The 17,639-nt window shown below is 42.2% G+C and overlaps 1 protein-coding gene across 5 annotated transcripts in view; it reads left to right on the top strand.

Annotated features, from left to right (window-relative positions):
• The window catches only part of PLCB4 (phospholipase C beta 4), a 409,496-nt gene that overhangs the window by 376,556 nt on the left and 15,301 nt on the right, over positions 1 to 17,639 (top strand). For all 5 annotated transcript variants that reach the window (XM_059406549.1, XM_059406552.1, XM_059406553.1 and 2 more), the window contains 5 exons: positions 620 to 770; positions 3,558 to 3,607; positions 3,744 to 3,809; positions 14,454 to 14,569; positions 15,856 to 15,931. In XM_059406549.1, coding sequence (XP_059262532.1) covers positions 620 to 770; positions 3,558 to 3,607; positions 3,744 to 3,809; positions 14,454 to 14,569; positions 15,856 to 15,931 — 459 coding nt within the window. The remainder of the gene's footprint in view (positions 1 to 619; positions 771 to 3,557; positions 3,608 to 3,743; positions 3,810 to 14,453; positions 14,570 to 15,855; positions 15,932 to 17,639) is intronic.

Raw genomic sequence — 17,639 nt, 5'->3', positions numbered from 1 at the left:
GGTTGGCTAAGGACAGCCAAGTTGGGGAAGTTCAGTGGTCAGTGATTATAAGAGCAAGACAAAGTGATAAATTCATAGACCAAACTTGAAGAGTGTTTTTGAAATTATATTTATCAATTCAACAAAATATTTTCAAGGGTCTGTAAAAGTGTAGCATATATAATAAATAAAATGGAAAACATTTACTAAATGAAATGGAAATCCATAAAGCTTTTAGTAATGTTTCAGATATAGGATGCTTTTGTGATACACTAGAATACCAGCTAGCCCAAGTCAGTAAATTGGTGAAGTTGACATGTATGTGTCTCTGTTGCCTATCAGTCCTGCATCCAACCTCCCCCATTGTTGTGCACACTAGGCTTGTTTGTGCCTTTGTTTTTAAAGCTCCCTTTACCATACCCTGCTTGTAAAAGAGTGGCATCTTTTTTCCTTGGCTTCATCCTTTGCTTCAAGCCTGAGAAAACCAGGGAATCTTTCTCCTGCCAGGCAATGTTCCATTAAGAGAGTTGTAGGGGAGATGCTGAGTGATTCAGACTGGATTCGGTAAAAGAGAGAAAGGGCAAGACAGTTGAAAGCTAGGTGGCATTCGTGTAGGTTAACACAAACATTTCTGCTCCAGAGTGACATAGCAGATGTGCCCAGTGATACTTCTAAGAATGACAAGAAAGGAAAAGCCAACACTGCCAAAGCAAACGTGACCCCACAGAGCAGCTCTGAGCTCAGACCAACCACCACGGCGGCCCTGGGGTCTGGCGTGGAAGCGAAGAAAGGTAAAGGGGAGGGGTTAGGGCTCCTTGTCTGTTCTGGCAATATTAGACTCTTTTTTGAATAGCCTTCTAGGAGGGTATTTAGAATTGCTAATTTTGCCAGTTTTCATTGCCCTGTAAAACTCAAGAGCAGATGGGCGCCTGGGTGGCTCAGTGGGTTAAGCCGCTGCCTTTGGCTCAGGTCATGATCTCAGGGTCTTGGGATCCAGTCCCGCCTCAGGCTTTCTGCTCAGCGGGGAGCCTGCTTCCCTTTCTCTCTCTGCCTGCCTTTCTGTCTACTTGTGATCTCTGTCTGTCAAATAAACAAATAAAATCTTAAGAAAAAAAAAAAAAAACTCAAGAGCAGCATGTTTTCTTGTAGATTGGACAAACTATTTAATTTCCCTGAGTGTTTAACAGGAAGTCAACCTTTGTCTCATTTACTAGATCCCCTTCAATTTAGGGTCCTGGGTACCATATCCATAGTTTTAGAAAGGTTTTAGACTCCCTAATGAAAAGAACTTCCACATAGTGCACTTTGCTAAGTCATCCCCACACTCTCCTGGATACCCCTATGGTCACTCATCTGGACAGGCAGTGGGCTCATGAACCAACAGAATCATCATTGTTCATATATTTCTAGATTCCCTTCTTGACGGGTTGCTCCCATGAGTAGATATATAACATCCATGATTATTTGTAAAATTATCATATGGACATTTGAAGGCCAATTCTATATAGTTTCCTGTGGATGAAACAAAATATCCTAAGAGGTGTCACCGTAAGAAATGATTGGTCCCGTGTGCTAACATTCAGCTAGTAGGTAGGGCCACAACCATATTCCTCATTTAAAATTAGCTTCCATGCTGACTGACCAGGCATTGATTTTTAAGGAATTAAAACTAAACTCTGAGTTGGCCTCCAAAAGGTGGCTTGAGAGCAAATAAGTTCTTTTTGAGCTTTGTTGATAAGAACAAAGACTTGACGTAGTGAGACTTGAATTAACTACAATCTTTGGACCCCAAAGTTCTGTACTTAACCCTTCCCTTAACCAGGGAAGCTCGTAGAACTACACTGGCCAGTGGAGCAGCCACTAGCAACGTGTGGCTCTATAAATTTCAACATTAAAATGAACATTTGAACTCTTTATTTGCACTATCCACAGTTCAGGTGCCCAGAGGCACACATAGCTCGTGGCTCTCCATTGGACAGCCCCCACATAGAACCCTGCCAAGGTTCTGTCAGACACACTTTGGTAGGCCCACAGAGGGAACTAAGCATGTACCAGTTCCTGTTCTGCATGCAGATTGTGGGTGTTTCCTAGATACATCGTTAATAGGAACTAAAATCTTTACAAGTTATTTCTATCTTTCCCCAAAAAATGTAAAACCAAGTTCATGTTTGCGTAGGTTCCCGTTAATCAAAATTTACTTTAACCAAGACCAAAAGAGAAGTCTCATTGGACTGGTTTCAGTCTTAATATTTGTTAGCTCTCTGGAGGAGGAGCACGCATCCCAGTCCTCTGTTCATTTTACAGGCAAGATTCACATCTCTGCCCTATAGCGCCCCCTTGCTCTTGCGGTAAAGCAGGGAGTTGCCTTGTGACATCAGACTTAGGAGATGAAGAAGAGCCCCAGGTTCTCTGGACGCCCCTATCAAAGATGGTATAGATCCAAGGACCGATTTCTCTTAGCCCTAACTCCCTTTCCCGACTTCCTACCCACACACTGGCTGTGCACCTCCTCTTAAAATGAACAAAACTAAAAACCAAGAGCCTGGGATTCAAGGCCTCTCTTTCTTGAATATCTCATCCCTCACTTTTTGGAGTCTAATGGAATTCAATTAGAGTACAAAACACACATTCCTCTCAATTTGTAAGATGAAAAGTCTGCAGTCCAACAGAAAATGTTTGGGGATTCTCCAACAACTCCAGTTGCCATGACAACACCTGGCCTAGCATCCCTCCAGTAGCAGGATAATGGAGTATGTGACTCCGGGTCCTCGTGTCAGCATCCTGTTATACCACAGTTTGAGTCCAGGATTTCCTGTGTGTTGAAGGCATGGCAGTTCTCAATAGCCTATTGCCTAAAAATTACATTTGATCAAAACAGCTGAGAAAAAAAAAAAAAGTTTTGTTCTTTGATGACGATGAAGAGGGAGGTAGTTGACTGGGATGATAGACCCTGAAATACAAAGAGTAAAGGAACACTCACAGATGCTGCAGTGCCTGATCTGATATCCTTTGTGGGCTTAGCACGCCCGCCCTCCAGCTGTTCTGTGTATTGGCTGATTGCAAATCACAGCTGCCACTTTCTCAGAGGATTGCCCTCAGACTGTGGGAGTTCCCTTGCCTGGAAATGCCTGGAAGGTTTTGTAGAGTCTCTGAAGCCAGTGGCTGGCTGTTCTGGGGTGATGAAAGCCCAGTCTCTTACCTCAAGGTCCGGCATTTATGCTTAAGAGCCCCCAGCAGGATCAGGTTGGATTTTGGCCGGAAGTGCCCCCTGCCTACTTCCTCTGCCCTATTCTGCTTCTCTCGATTCTGGGGTTTCTCCTGAGAGCCCTCCCTCAGTAAGTCACATGCACACAGAACTCCAGCTCAGGCTCTGCTTGTAAGGAACCTGCCCGAAGACAGTAAGCCTGCCAGTGAAGTGTCTAGTTAATTGCTTTGTAGTAAGAAATGAAGATGTTTATATCCATAACTTTACATGTAAAGCTGCTTCAAAATCTTTAGATGAGATTTCAAAATGGTGAATTTTGTGTTATCTGTTATTCTAATTTTTAATACACACAGTGATTTAATTTTTTTTTAAGGTATCGAACTTATCCCTCAAGTGAGGATAGAAGATTTGAAGCAGATGAAGGTAAAATGGCTCACTCATTTTGCAAGCACTCTTGTGTGACACATATTGGTGACACTGATAGACTTTTGTTTCTCACCAGATGTATTCATCGTGGTTGCAAAACACTGATTTGGTACTCTCTTTGTTGCCTCCGCAGGCTTACCTGAAGCACTTAAAGAAACAGCAGAAGGAGCTAAATTCTTTAAAGAAGAAACACGCAAAGGTAGGGTGTGTTGAATGTGTGTACCTAAGTATGTGTGTACGATTTTTCTTGCTTGTTTGTTTTCTACTCTTTGCTCTCTGATGAAAACCTCAAGTCGTTATTCTGTGGAGTGGACTCTTCACAGGCAAAACCATGGCTTAGAAACTGACCCCCGCCAATTGGACGGTAGTACCTTCATTTTCACTGATTGGCAAATGAAATTTAAAAACAGACTGCTTTGGGGATTGGCCATCACTGATTTGTAATCTGCATTTCTAACAGTTCTTTCAAAAGCATAACAAAGCTTCGCCCATTTCAAAATCATTTAGTAGTTGGACTTTATCTAAAATAGTGGGCCATCCTCAGACTCTGGAAGACCAGCTCATAGTCTCAATTAGCCTAAAGGCACCCAGAGCTCCTGGCTTGCCAGTCGGTTGCCACACAGTGCACAGAGGGGGGTACTAGCGGGCTCTGAACCTCTCACCCACAGCTCCAGGAGAAGGGGACACTTCTCACTTTCCCCATTATGTAAACTCTGCTCAGTGGCCTACTTCTGAAATAGATTGTTTTTCCTTTTTGCCCATAAGAAGAGGGTTTTTTTGACAGTGATTGTGAGAAATGCTGAGAGTTGGTGGCAAGTTCAAGAGAACAACAGCATCTGGCCTCAGGAGTTCTCGTGTGGGTTGGAAACTTCACCACACTCAGGCATCGTCTTGTTCCCCATCACTCCTTACAGGGAAAGGAGGAGAACATAATTCCTCTTTCCTTCCCAACATGGATCACAACAACCCCCTGGGGCTGGAAGGGTAACGTGTGGGTTCATCGTGTAGGGCAACGGGAGCAAGAGAAACTCAATTTCTTAAAGGACTTCAGAGTTCTTTATAAACTGATTTTGCATTCCACTTCTTTGTACTCTGACTCAGTCCTCAAACTAAGGCATGTCCTACAGAGCCAGACTTGAGTGACGTTCTCTCTGAATCACTCCAAATATTAGACTGTGGGGCTCCTGGACTCCATTTTAAGTCTGTGCTTCTTGGAGAAATTCATCCTAATCGAGGCCTCGTAATATCCCCTGTGTTACAGAACTGATAGCTCAGTGGGTTTGCTCTGCACACTCTCTGCTCCTAAATGTAATGAATAAGTCCATTTAATAGAATTCCTTTGTATTGCCCATAGGGGACTCTTGCCATAGATTTTTAGAAGTGTGGGACTATTGGGGACAGAGCTGCTTAAAGCAGAGCTTTCGATTTTGTTGGCCATTGGCAACAACCTAGAATATGGAAAGGCCACAGGAAAGAGGGAGAAAAGGCAACTTACCTGACTTTGGTGATGGGGATGGACTTGGTACCCTCATTGTAAGACAGTGTCCCCCAGATCTTCCTTCCATTCAATTTGGATCCCTGTCACTGAGGCAGGCATATCCGTGGCCTGTGGGCTTCAGGGAAACTTCCAACTTTTGACCTCACCCTTGTTAAATATTTCCTTGAGGCACGACCAGGAAACGTATACTGTGACCAATGATAAAAATGAGGAGGATAGTGGCTGGAATTTTTGCATGCTCAGTGCTTTCCAGATGCTGTGCTCATCGCTTTATATATATTGTTTCGTTTAATATTCTCCACCCTAGAAGACAAATGCTACATAAGTCTCCATTTTGCATGTGTAATTAAGAAATTAATGATTAGGGAGGTTAAGCAGTTGAGCTACTCACTTCACATCAGAAAGCTGCAGAGCCAAAATTTTAACCCAAACCACCTGAGTCTGGCACCCATACATTTACTGCATTATTCTGTGAAGGACATCATATGCTTTGGTAAGTAGACAAGTTGCTCTTGTTGCATCAAATGCAGGGGTGGCCCATGGGATGTTAGGAACATCCCCATCTAGCCTGGAAGGTGTCTCCATGCACTTATTATCTGTACAGCTACTAAGAAATGGTCCTTGATTCTTGAGAACATGACCTACGTACCACAGAGCAAAGTTATTTGTTGATTTCCTCATCTGGACCTTTGAGTCCAAGCTCACTCAGGTCAACAGATAGTACCATCTGCTTTATCAGAAAAGTGGCAAATAAAGATGGTGTTGACATCAGCTTGGGCCACTGTAACAAACTGGCATGGACCAGGTGGTTTAAACAACAGATATTTATTTCTTAGAGTCTGGAGGCTGAACGTCCCAAGGTCAAGGTGCCGCAGGTTCTTTGCCACCTGAGAGCCCCCTTCCTGAACTTCAAAGAGCCTCCTTGCTATGTCCTCACATGGTGGAAAGAACTATCATTTCTCTCATGTCTCTTCTTCTAAGGGGACTGATTCCATCTCTGAGGACTCTACCCTCATCCAGTCATCCCCCAAAGACCCCACCTCCAAATTCCACCACATTGGGAATGAGGGCTTTGACATAGGAATTCAGAGGGGGAATAGAAACAGTCAGTCCATTAATAGGTGGAAAATTATTATTCTGTGATACGTTCGAGCTGGCCTTGGTAGATCTTCCCCCCACCCCCAGACACCACTGTATTTCATTCAGCCAATCCCATTTCTTCACGCTTGTTGGCAGGGACATCTCCATGTTGCTTAATAACCAGTAGATCCCAGGTGGCTGAGGGAATCCATGTTGCTTTTCTTTGTAGAAAACAAACAAGCTTCTTGGAATCCCATATTATAGAGTAGAATCGATACCTAAAAGGAGATTTTAAATTTCCCTAGATCCAAGTATCTGCATTTGTGTGGACTTACAGAACGGCTTTAGTGTGCATTTTTGGAGGAAGTGTTCAAAACGCCTTAGGTCGAACAACTGAGAAAATTACCCTGATAAGATATGCCATGCTTGCCTGTTGCTTTCCAGAGAGCTTTCCAGGAGCATTTCTGAGCAGGGCAATGCATTTCACCGCTTCCTTTTCAGACCTTCATGCACTGCAGAAGTTCCCATTACAACTGTGTGATTATGAGCTTCTCCCACATTAAATACACAGGGAACCTGCTTTGTTCAGATAGCTTTGGCAGTATAATTTATGAATTCTGAATTCTGTGGTGTTTTTGTAAGGTTTTCTCCTCTTTCTTTTTTTTTTTAAATTCAATTAGCATCTAGCGTATTATTAGTTTCAGAGGTCAGTGATTCACCAGTTGCATACAATACCCAGTGCTCATTACGTCATGCGTCCTTCTTAATGGCTGTCGGTCAGTTACCCCATCCTCCCACTGACCTCCCCTCCAGCAGTGCCAGTTTGTTTCCTGTAGTTAAGAGTCTCATGATTTGTCTCCCTTTGTTTCTGTCTTATTTTTTCCCCTATCTTCCTCTACGATCTGTTTTCTTTCTTAAATTCCACATGGGTGAAATCATATGACACTTGTCTTTCTCTAATTGATTTATTTTGCTTAGCATAATACCCTCTAGTTCTACCTACTTTGTTGCAAATCTAAGATTTCATGTTTTGATGGCTGAGTAATATTCCATTTTACACACACACACACACACACACACAGAGTCCACATCTTCTTTATCCATTCATTTCTCAATGAACATCTGGGCTGTTTTTATAGCTTAGCTGTTGTGGATGTTGCCTCTGTAAACACTGGGGTGCAGGTACCCCTTTGGATCACTATCTTTGAGTAAATACCTAGTAGTGTAATTGCTGTGTCATAGGGTAACTCTGTAGTGTTTCTATAATAAGACTACTAATAAAGCTAACATTTATTTAGTGTCAGTTTTGTGTTACACATTTTGGAGCAGTTACAGAGGAAGAGAGAGGAGAGAATCTTTTTTTTTTAAATTTTTTTATTTTTTATAAACATATATATTTTTAAGAGGAGAGAATCTTAAGTAGGCCCCATACCCAGTGCAGAGCCCAACTAGGGGCTCTGTCCCACGGCCTTGAGATCATAACCTGAGCTGAAATCGAGAGTTAGACACTTGGGCACCTGGGTGGCTCAGTGGGTTAAGCCGCTGCCTTCGGCTCAGGTCATGATCTCAGGATCCTGGGATCGAGTCCCGCTTCGGGCTCTCTGCTCAGCAGGGAGCCTGCTTCCTCCTCTCTCTCTCTCTGCCTGCCTCTCTGCCTACTTGTGATCTCTCTGTGTCAAATAAATAAATAAAATCTTAAAAAAAAAAAAGAGTTAGACACTTAACCGACTGAGCCACCCAGGCACCCTTGTGTTACACATTTTATGCACATTTGCAACTCCTCACACTATCCCTGAAGCCTAAGTAACACTGTCCACATTCTTAAAAACAAATAAAATGAAATTCAAAGAGGTGAGTCCCTTATCTCCAGCCATATAACTAGTTAATGCTGATTATGGGCCTCATTTGCGTACATCTAAACCACACCTTTTACAACTCACCACATTATCACCATTTATTAAAAATGCATTTCATCTATTTTAACTAAGGGTTTCATGAATAATTTCAAATAATTATTTGAAATTGAGCTTCCTGTATATAAACTTTCTATAATTTTTCAGTCTACAGTATCTCCCTAATACTTGTCATGGTCTCATCTGAACTGTCTTCTAAGATGAAGCATTTACAGGAATGTTGGAGCCACAAAATCACATTACAAAGTAGGGGGGGATGGAGAGAGTGGATACAGAGAGAGCATGAATTGTGGCCATTTTTGTAAACATTCTACTAATCATTTGTATGGTGAGATGATTTATGCTTCAAAGAACACAGTTTGACTAAACCACCTAGCTTTTAAATGGTGGACTTAGGATGTCCATCAAAATTCTGACTCCAGAACTCAAGTTTTTTTTTTTTTTTTTTTTTTGGTATAGTTGACATATGATGTTCAGTTAGTTCCAGGTGTGCAGTGTAGGGATCTGACAAGTTTGTGCACTGTGCTGTGCTCACCACAAGTGTGGCTGCATCTGTACCATATGATGCTGTTACAATAGCATTGACTATATTCCTTATGTTGTACTTCTTATTCATGTGACCTATTCATTCCATAACTGGAAGCCTATATTTCCCACTCTCCTTTGCCCATTTTGCCCATCTCCCAACTCCCTTCTCCTCTGGCAGCCATAAGTGTGTATTTATAGGTCAGATTCTGCTTTTTGTTTGTTTCTTCATTTAGTTTTGGGTTTTTTTAGTGAAATCATTTGGTACTTGTCTTTCTCTGAGTTACTTCATTTACCATAATACCCTCTATATCCATCCAAGCTGTTGCAAATGGCATGATCTCATCCTTTTTATGGCTGCATAATATTCCATTTTAGATGTATATGTGAGTGTGTGTACACACACAACACAGTTTCTTTATCCATGTATGGATAGAGATAAAAAAAAAATCCATGGATTTCTTTATCCATCAGTGGACACATGCATTGCTTCTACAACCTGGCTATTGTAATTCCAAAGGTCCATATATCTTTTGGAGTTAATGTTTTCACACACCCAGTAGTGAAATTCACACTCCTAACCACTCTATTGCGTTATCTCTGAGTACTCCCACATTGATTTTTATTTCTTGCATCTTCTTGATGGCCTCAGTAAAAGGTTTTTAAAACCAGTCATGATCCTCTTAGGGCACAAATATCTTGGCCTCCTTTGGGACTGTTTTTTCAACATATGATCCTTGGACCAAGAAGTGGAAGCTTTGTAAAAACTGCATATTCTTGCATCTGAGACTTAGTTATAATCTCCAAGAAGAGATCTAGGAGATAAATTTCAGCACCTCTCCTGCACACATTCATTACATTTTGAGAATTGTTTCTTTAGGAATATAACTTGGTACTCTATTATGTCCCTTGACCCCTTAGTGGAAGTCCCCCTAATTTCCAGCAAGCTGAGGATGAGGCCTCCTTACAAAAACAGATTTTGACATATTGTCAAGCACTAATGAGAATAAATACTTCCAGCCTCTCTGTGAAACAACACATTACAACCCCCTTTAACAATTTTGGAGCCCCCTAACATGGGGCTAAGATTTGCCACCCTAAGGCCTTGGGTTATAAAGTAACCTACTTTATAGGTTCCCCAGGAGGGAACCTGGCCCAGGCTGTATGCTTCCAAGCACAGCGTCCATGTATCAACCTTGGCAGCTGGCAACTAAGAGCAGAGACTCCTGCCTAGTCCATATTGGGACTGTAGGGCACTCTCAGCTCTCAGATGTCAGCCTAGCTAAGTAATGCCACTTTTTAGAACTAAAGGGAATCCAAGAGCTAAATCCCAGTGGCTTAAGACACAAATGTCATATGCAAAAGAAATCTTCTCCAACTTGAAGGTTAGCTATAGGATGGAGGAGGACTTGTGGTTATGAGGATCTGCCTTCTGCAAGAGGGACACAGAAGTAGGTGTGTGAGCTGCTTTTAGGACACCAAGCAGAAAAGTTAGGGATGATGGCCATGTGAGCCCCAAATGAGATTAGGATGCTAGTTAACATGCCTTGGGCAGTTGGCAATGGCCATTGGCCATTGCTTTTGACCCTGTGAGTGCATCTGGCAATCAGACTTCTCTGTGTTTCTCACTTTCTAGAACCAGCTCTCTAATTTGAAATGGAAACTAGGGGGAATGGTTTTCAAGTGTCCATTAGATGAGAGATAGCAAAAGCAGAACTAAATAACAGTAATCTCCCCTAATAATGCATGAGTCACTAGAGTCCACAACTGGGGCTTCTTTCAGTAAGAAATGGGCATACTGTTCAACCGTCTGATGTGGTCAGATCCTTAGAGCAAAGTTTGGTAAGTATGCCCAGCAACATGTTAGAAGAATAATTACAACTTAAATGCCTCTAGGGACTAAGCAAGTAGATGAAGGCAGTTGGTCAGACAGAGGAAAAGAGCATTCATTCCCACCCAAAAGGCAAATTAGACTTAGCTCCCCACCATCGGTGCCTTGAGAGTCCATGGGCCAGCTTCATCTCGAAAGGGGACTACTAAAATGTGAAATCTTTTCTTTTTTTTTTTTAAGATTTTATTTATTTATTTGACAGGCAGAGACCACAAGTAGGCAGAGAGGCAGGCAGAGAGAGAGGAGGAGGAAGCAGGCTCCCTGATGAGTAGAGAGCCCGATGCAGGGCTCAATCCCAGGACCCTGTGATCATGACCTGAGTCAAAGGCAGAGGCTTTAACCCACTGAGCCACCCAGGTGCCCCTAAAATATGAAATCTTATATGAACTTCTAGATCTTTTTTTTTTTTTTTTTTTATTAAAGATTTTATTTATTTATTTGATAGAGAGAGATCACAAGTAGGCAGAGAGGCAGGCAGAGAGAGAGAGGAGGAAGCAGGCTCTCTGCCGAGCAGAGAGCCCGATGCGGGACTCGATCCCAGGACCCTGAGATCATGACCTGAGCCGAAGGCAGCGGCTTAACCCACTGAGCCACCCAGGCGCCCTGAACTTCTAGATCTTTAAATATTAGTCCTAATTTGGTCTTCTCTCAAAAACATCATGTAGAGCGGGGAGAAATCTCACGTTTGTCAGCAGAATGCATCGCTGGGGCCACTGGTTTGCAGGATCACCAGCGGATGAGTCAAATGAAATGCCTGAGAAACCGACTAACATGTGGCATTCAGTAAATCTACTCATGGAGAATTTGTTCTTTGCTATGCAAGCAATTCAGCTGATAACATCAAGACTGCTCTTAAACTTGTCAATTGTAATTAGCGGTCAGACCGCAGTGCCAGACCCACAACTCTGTTAGGAAAAGACAGGGCAAGCACCCACAGAAGCAGCTTACTGGTGACCTCAGAATTTCATGCTGAGCAAACATGACTTAATCCAGTTTTTCAGCAATATTTGTGGTATAGTCATTCATGCCCACTGCTCCATCAGTCACAAGAATGAATTGCAGCAGAAGTCTGTCCCATAAGAAGATGAATTTACTCTTAACTCTAATAAGAAACCTGTAAATCCTGCTAAAAGCTGTATAGGTATTCTCCCCAAAAATATCCCAACTAAGATTGATTTTCCAGTCAACATTTTGGTACTCTTCACCTGAATGAATGAAAAAAAAAATTATGCCCCTTCGATGGTGTCTCGTGATTTAATTAAGGACCAAGGAATATAACCAATGATAGACTTTTTCTGAGTTAAAATGGACAGAGAGACCATTTCCTGGCTCTTCTCTTTTACACTTCAGGAAGCTGAGGCTTCACCACCGTCACATAATTAGGAGCCCGTTCCTTTGTGAAAGGAAAAGCGGGATCTGGAAACAGAAACACAGAGATGAATTTTCAAGACCAGCTTTGTTATTTGTATTAACAGTAATCATTCTGACTCAATGTGCTTCTAATTTTCCATACTTCTTTTTTAAAGATTGTATTCATTTGAGAGAGAAAGCACAAGCAGGGAGAGGGGCAAAGAGAGAAGGAAAAGCAGGCTCTTCGCTGAGCAGGGAGCCTGATGCAAGACTTGATCCCAGGACCCCAGGATCATGACCTGAGCTGAAGGCAAATGGTTAACCTACAGAGCCACCTGGGTGCCCCCTTGTTTTCCATATTACTCCTGCATACATTCGGTAACTTTGCAGCTCATAACCAACCCATGAATGAGGTGGGACAAATGGCTCTTGTTACAGTTTTCTAAGAAAGAAGGTGAGGGCTGGAAAGATTTATGTAAGTTGTACAAGGCCACTTGGCTAATTACTGACTGAACTAAGACCAGAATTACTGACTGCTGTTTTCCCTTGGCTTTTTTGTTTTCCATTTGAACAACAAATATATATATATTTTATTAATTTATTTGACACAGAGAGAGAGAGACATCACAAGTAGGCAGAGAGGCAGGCAGAGGGGGAGGGGGAAGCAGGCTCCCTGCTGAGCAGAGAGCCCAATGTGGGGCTGGATCCCAGGACCCTGGGATCAGGACCTGAGCCAAAGGCAGAGGCTTAACCAACTGAGCTACCCAGGAGCCCCATGAACAACAAATATTTAATGAGCACCTGCTATGAACCAAGTTTTTTGCCATGTATTGCTGAACAGACTTGCGCTGCCTTCACAGAGCCTGTCTTACCTACCGGAATCCATCATGAATGCCTTTTGTCACAAACAGCCTCATTGTCATCTCTAATTGGGTTAATAAGATTCACCAGAATATTTCCTTAAGAAATAGTCTGTCAGTGTACTTCCAAGACAAAATCCACTCCTTTTCTTGTGCTGCACTAGGCTATTTAAAGAACGGTCCTCTCCACCTTCCCTTTGGTACTTGCAAGAAACAGGAAAGCAGAAAGATTATTCTAATCTGTTTAAATCTGCACTTGCACAGAGTTCCTTATTTATTTTCCCAGGAAAATTAACACATGTGCTGGGCAGGTGTGATGCCTTTAAATCTTAAAAGGAAGATTATTAGTAAGGCATTTTAGTAGGCTCCTTGTTGTCCACAGCAATGCAAGAGGAGTTAAATCCATTCAAGTAAGGAGACCTTAACATGTTGATTTCCTGAGGGGACTGATTCAGTGGGGAGGGAACGTTGATTGATTTAATCATTCTACTTGTTCTCCTTTATCCCAAGTCACTCTCTGTATATTATCATAGATATTGAATAATATGAACATGTTACTATAATTTGAATAAGGTATAACAGGCATTTGAAATATTACTATATTTACTTTCAGTCCTAACAACCTTGTGACCTAGATATCTCTATCCCAGTTATAAAGATGAACAGACCAAGAGGCTAGATGAGTTGCCCTAGGACTTAAGCCTGAAGAACCCATGTCCTTAACCCAGTCTACCACACTGCAAAAGCCCTGGCTGAAATGTGTTTATAACACAAAGCACACACATATTGGCAACGGGGCTAGATTTATGAGATATTCCAACCACAAATTAAGGAAGATACAGTTCCATACAATTCCCTGATCTCAAATCCACAGCAACCTTGGACCACTCTCTTGTCCCCATTGTCAGTTCCTGTCCTGAGGATCTCCCCCACCCAGCACCTGTCTTCTCCAAGTCTTCCCACAAAGGCATGATGGGGATTTGAAGTCAGCTGACAGTAACAACCCTACTGGCAATTCTTACTGTTGGGTGGCTCAGTGGGTTGAAGCCTCTGCCTTCGGCTCTGGTCGTGGTCTCAGGGTCCTGGGATGGAGCCCCGCCTCGGGTTCTCTGCTCAGCGGGGAGCCTGCTTCCTCCTCTCTCTCTCTCTGCCTGCCTCTCTGCCTGCTTGTGGTTTCTGTCTGTCACATAAATAATAAAATACAATCTTTAAAAAAAAAAGAAAAAGATCTTCCAAAAATATGTTGCGTATTTAGAAGCCATATCACATGTGAATAGTTACACTTAGCATGTGAAATAGAGAAGGTATGGTAGCTGAACTTGTGTATTTGAGAACCAAGGCATGGAAGGCCCTGTAGACTAATTAATTAGTGGTCTCCAACAGAACAAAGACGAGTGGGTAGAAGTTCTGTGGAGAACATGTATGTGTAGAAGAGAGGACTTTGGGATGATTGGTCCTGCCCAGTAGTGGGCCAGGATACCTTTTGGGCATGTTCTGTGGGCATGTTCTTCAGGCTGAGGATATATACTCCTTTGTTGGGGCTGCCCCAGTACCAGAAACTCTTGTGTTGGGTGGGAGATTGGAAATCCTTCCACTTCTCAGAACTGGTTTCACCTCAAACTGATGTTCTGGGAAAGCTATTGAAAATCATGCCAGCCCCAACACAGGTAAATTCTGTCAGACCCTGCCAGAGTCCACCTTGTGACAGCAGATTCTTCTCCTTCAGGAGCACAGCACAATGCAGAAGTTGCACTGCACACAAGTTGACAAGATGGTGGCACAGTACGACAAAGAGAAGTCGACGCATGAGAAAATCCTAGAGAAAGCGATGAAGAAGAAAGGGTAATGGCTCTTTACCTTCTGGATGCTTTTTGCCTTTTTATATTTTTGTCTTTCCCTACAGTTCAGTTAACTGTTTGGGTCAAAGAAGAATGTAGTCTTGACTGTGTTTTCATCCCATTAAAAAATATTCCTGGAAAATAAGAGACTCGTCCAACTGAGGGCAGGGATTGAAGTAGAAAAGAGGAGCTTTATTCCAGTTGGAGTGCCGTTCGTTGATGACCCCGTAAATATGTCTCTCATGCATTTTCCACTCAGGTATCTTTCAGGCGAATGGGGGCAGAAGGAAGGGCAAGCTAAAGTTGGGAAATTCTGAAATTACAGAAATCCTTTTGCATAGCCAGAAAATAAGTTTGATGCCCTCCTGAGGGAAAAAAAAAAATGCAGTCTTGATTTTTAATATTACAAGAATCTTCAGCGGATGCCAACAGACAAGACTGTTAAACTCTCTTACTGCATTTACTATAAAACAGTTTTGTCTAGAATTAAGCCAGGGGGATCTTTCTGTGATGGCACAAGCTCAATGAATAACAGACTAGAGGGAGAGCATCCTCTATGCCTGCCCTTGAGAAGTAATAGATTTGATCAGAGTCCTAGCATTTTTAGAATAATGCTTCTCTCAGAGACATTCTCCATAATATAATGAGGCATTCTGACTTGGGCCATAATACATCAGAGCGTTTATGCTGAAGGCAGAAGCTTGGGACCTGTTCTGATTTCAGCTACACTACAGATTTTCCAAAAGGGAAAAATTATCACTGAAATAAGCAATAATGGTTGTTGGGAAATTGCCTCGTATGTATTTCCTAGTCACAATGGAATAAAAAGCAAAAATTGCCCTAGGATGCCAAGAAATGCTATTTTCTGCCTTGCTGGCATGTGTAAAAGACAAAAATCTGGCCTTATAACCAGAAAGAATTTAAAAATTCACTTCCAGGCTGAGGACTTATTTTCTAGTTATTATCTCCAATAATATTTTATTGAATAAATGAAAAATTAGCCTTGAGAAAAGCAGGAACCAAAATGGAAACTCTGACCACAGACCCTTAACAATGAAATCATTGTTAGATGGGAAGTGTCTCTTTGTGTAGTGGTTGAATTGAGTAATCATGATATAGAGGTTTTGTAAGGTGTACATCTATTACTAGAAATACTGATGTTGCCCAATGAGCCATGGCATCCCATGTTTGATGAACAAATTGTCTTCATTAGAAAGCTTTGGAGCAAGGCCCCATGGGAATGGGAAGAAATCTAACATCTGGCACACATTTATGATTTTCCATTTTCAGGGGAAGTAATTGTCTCGAAATGAAAAAAGAAACTGAAATTAAAATTCAGACACTGACATCAGATCACAAATCTAAGGTAAGAAAATGCCTATTTTTACAGCAGGAACTTGCAGAAGATCCTTTGTAATTTTTTAGAAACCCTACCTAACCTAAATCAGAAATAACAGTAACCTGGGGCTGCTCTGAGAAGTCAAGGGGTCTCTGCGTTCACATTCATTCCAGACTCACTGGCTTTGAAAAGGTCCATTCATGGAACACCATTTCCTTCATCTATAGAGATAGGCATACCATCTGTCTACGCTGTCTGCCTCCTGCCTCCGGGGCATCAAGTGAAACAGGACAAATACTATATAAAATACAGAACATGCTTCTCTGGAGAAATAACATTAAACATAGGAAAAAAAGCCCCCAACCTGGGGATTGAGTAACTCTTTGATTCTTATCTCATTCTTTTTTTTTTTTTAATTTTTTATTTTTTATAAACATATATTTTTATCCCCAGGGGTACAGGTCTGTGAATCACCAGGTTTACACACTTCACAGCACTCACCAAAGCGGATTCTTATCCCATTCTAACTTTGCTGTGGAAGTTTAGGATGGGGAAAACAAACAAGAGCTGACGTTATAGGAGATGAGTTCAATTACTCATATTTCCCCAAAAGCACAAGAAAATAAGAACTTGGGAGACTAACTAGCTTGAAGACCTTTGAGGAACTGAGCACAGTTCCAGTCAAGGACCCAAATAATTCTTCTAGCAATAATAGTTACAGAAGGGGAGAGGGTACTCTTAAAACTTCCAACTCTAGCTTTTGGTCAAACCAGCCAGCCTCTCTGTGTCTCCACACAGCTCTATCATCTTGCCAGTAGCCCTCCTGCTCACATGGGCAAGTAATGTGGTTTTAACGGAGATTCTCCTCATGCAATGTATTTTGTGTCCCTTGTGTGAAGTTACAGAGGCAGGAAGCTCTGTGTCTCTGAGACACATGCTGTGACTTCTAGAAGCTTTGCACAGATAGGAAAGGAGGAAAGTAGAAACCTTGGCCATGATACCAGCTAGCTTTTGCTTCACAGTACACCGGTTCAAACTTCAGTGACTTCAGACACCTCCCAGTTATTACCCTACAATTGAGTGTGTCAGAATTTGGGCCATACTCTGTTGAGTAGTTCTAGGTATTTGATTAGGTTCACTCATGTGTCTGCAATCAACTGGGATGGACGGCTGTACTCAGATACCCTGGTCATTAGCTGGTGGCTGGTTGCTTTTTCCTGTATGATCTCTCATCCTCCAGCAGGCTAGCCTAGGCTCTGTCCCAAGGCCACTGTCTTGTGGATGAAGCAAGTCCCAAGGGCAACCAGATTCAAGGAGGTGGGGAAATGGACACTAGCTCTTGACAAGGAAAGGTACAAAACCACATTGCACGGATATGGGGAGGGGGAGACTTTCTACCCCAATGTCTGGTAGGGTTGACACAATGAGTCATAATCCAGCCATAAGAGAACATAGGGTTTTTCCATTCAGACCTGTGGCCTTGTGGATGTGAAGCGGGAAGAGCACGAGGAAATGAGAAGCTGAAAGAATCCATAAAGGAAGCCAGAGTCCCGACAAAAGGGAACATGGACAAGTTAGGCAATGAAATCACAGGTCATGGCTGAATATTTAAAACCAAAGTGATGGATTATTTTAAGAAGCTATGACTTCCTGATTCCCATGGATTAGTCCATATTTTTTTTCAGTTTGGAGTGTCTCCTCATTCACCAGCTAAACTGGTGGGTGGGATTTGAAA

Source organism: Mustela nigripes, chromosome 7, assembly GCF_022355385.1.
Source record: "Mustela nigripes isolate SB6536 chromosome 7, MUSNIG.SB6536, whole genome shotgun sequence".
Classification (NCBI taxonomy): Eukaryota; Metazoa; Chordata; class Mammalia; order Carnivora; family Mustelidae; genus Mustela; species Mustela nigripes.
Note: the sequence above shows the minus strand (reverse complement) of the source record. Positions and strands in the feature narration are given on the sequence as shown.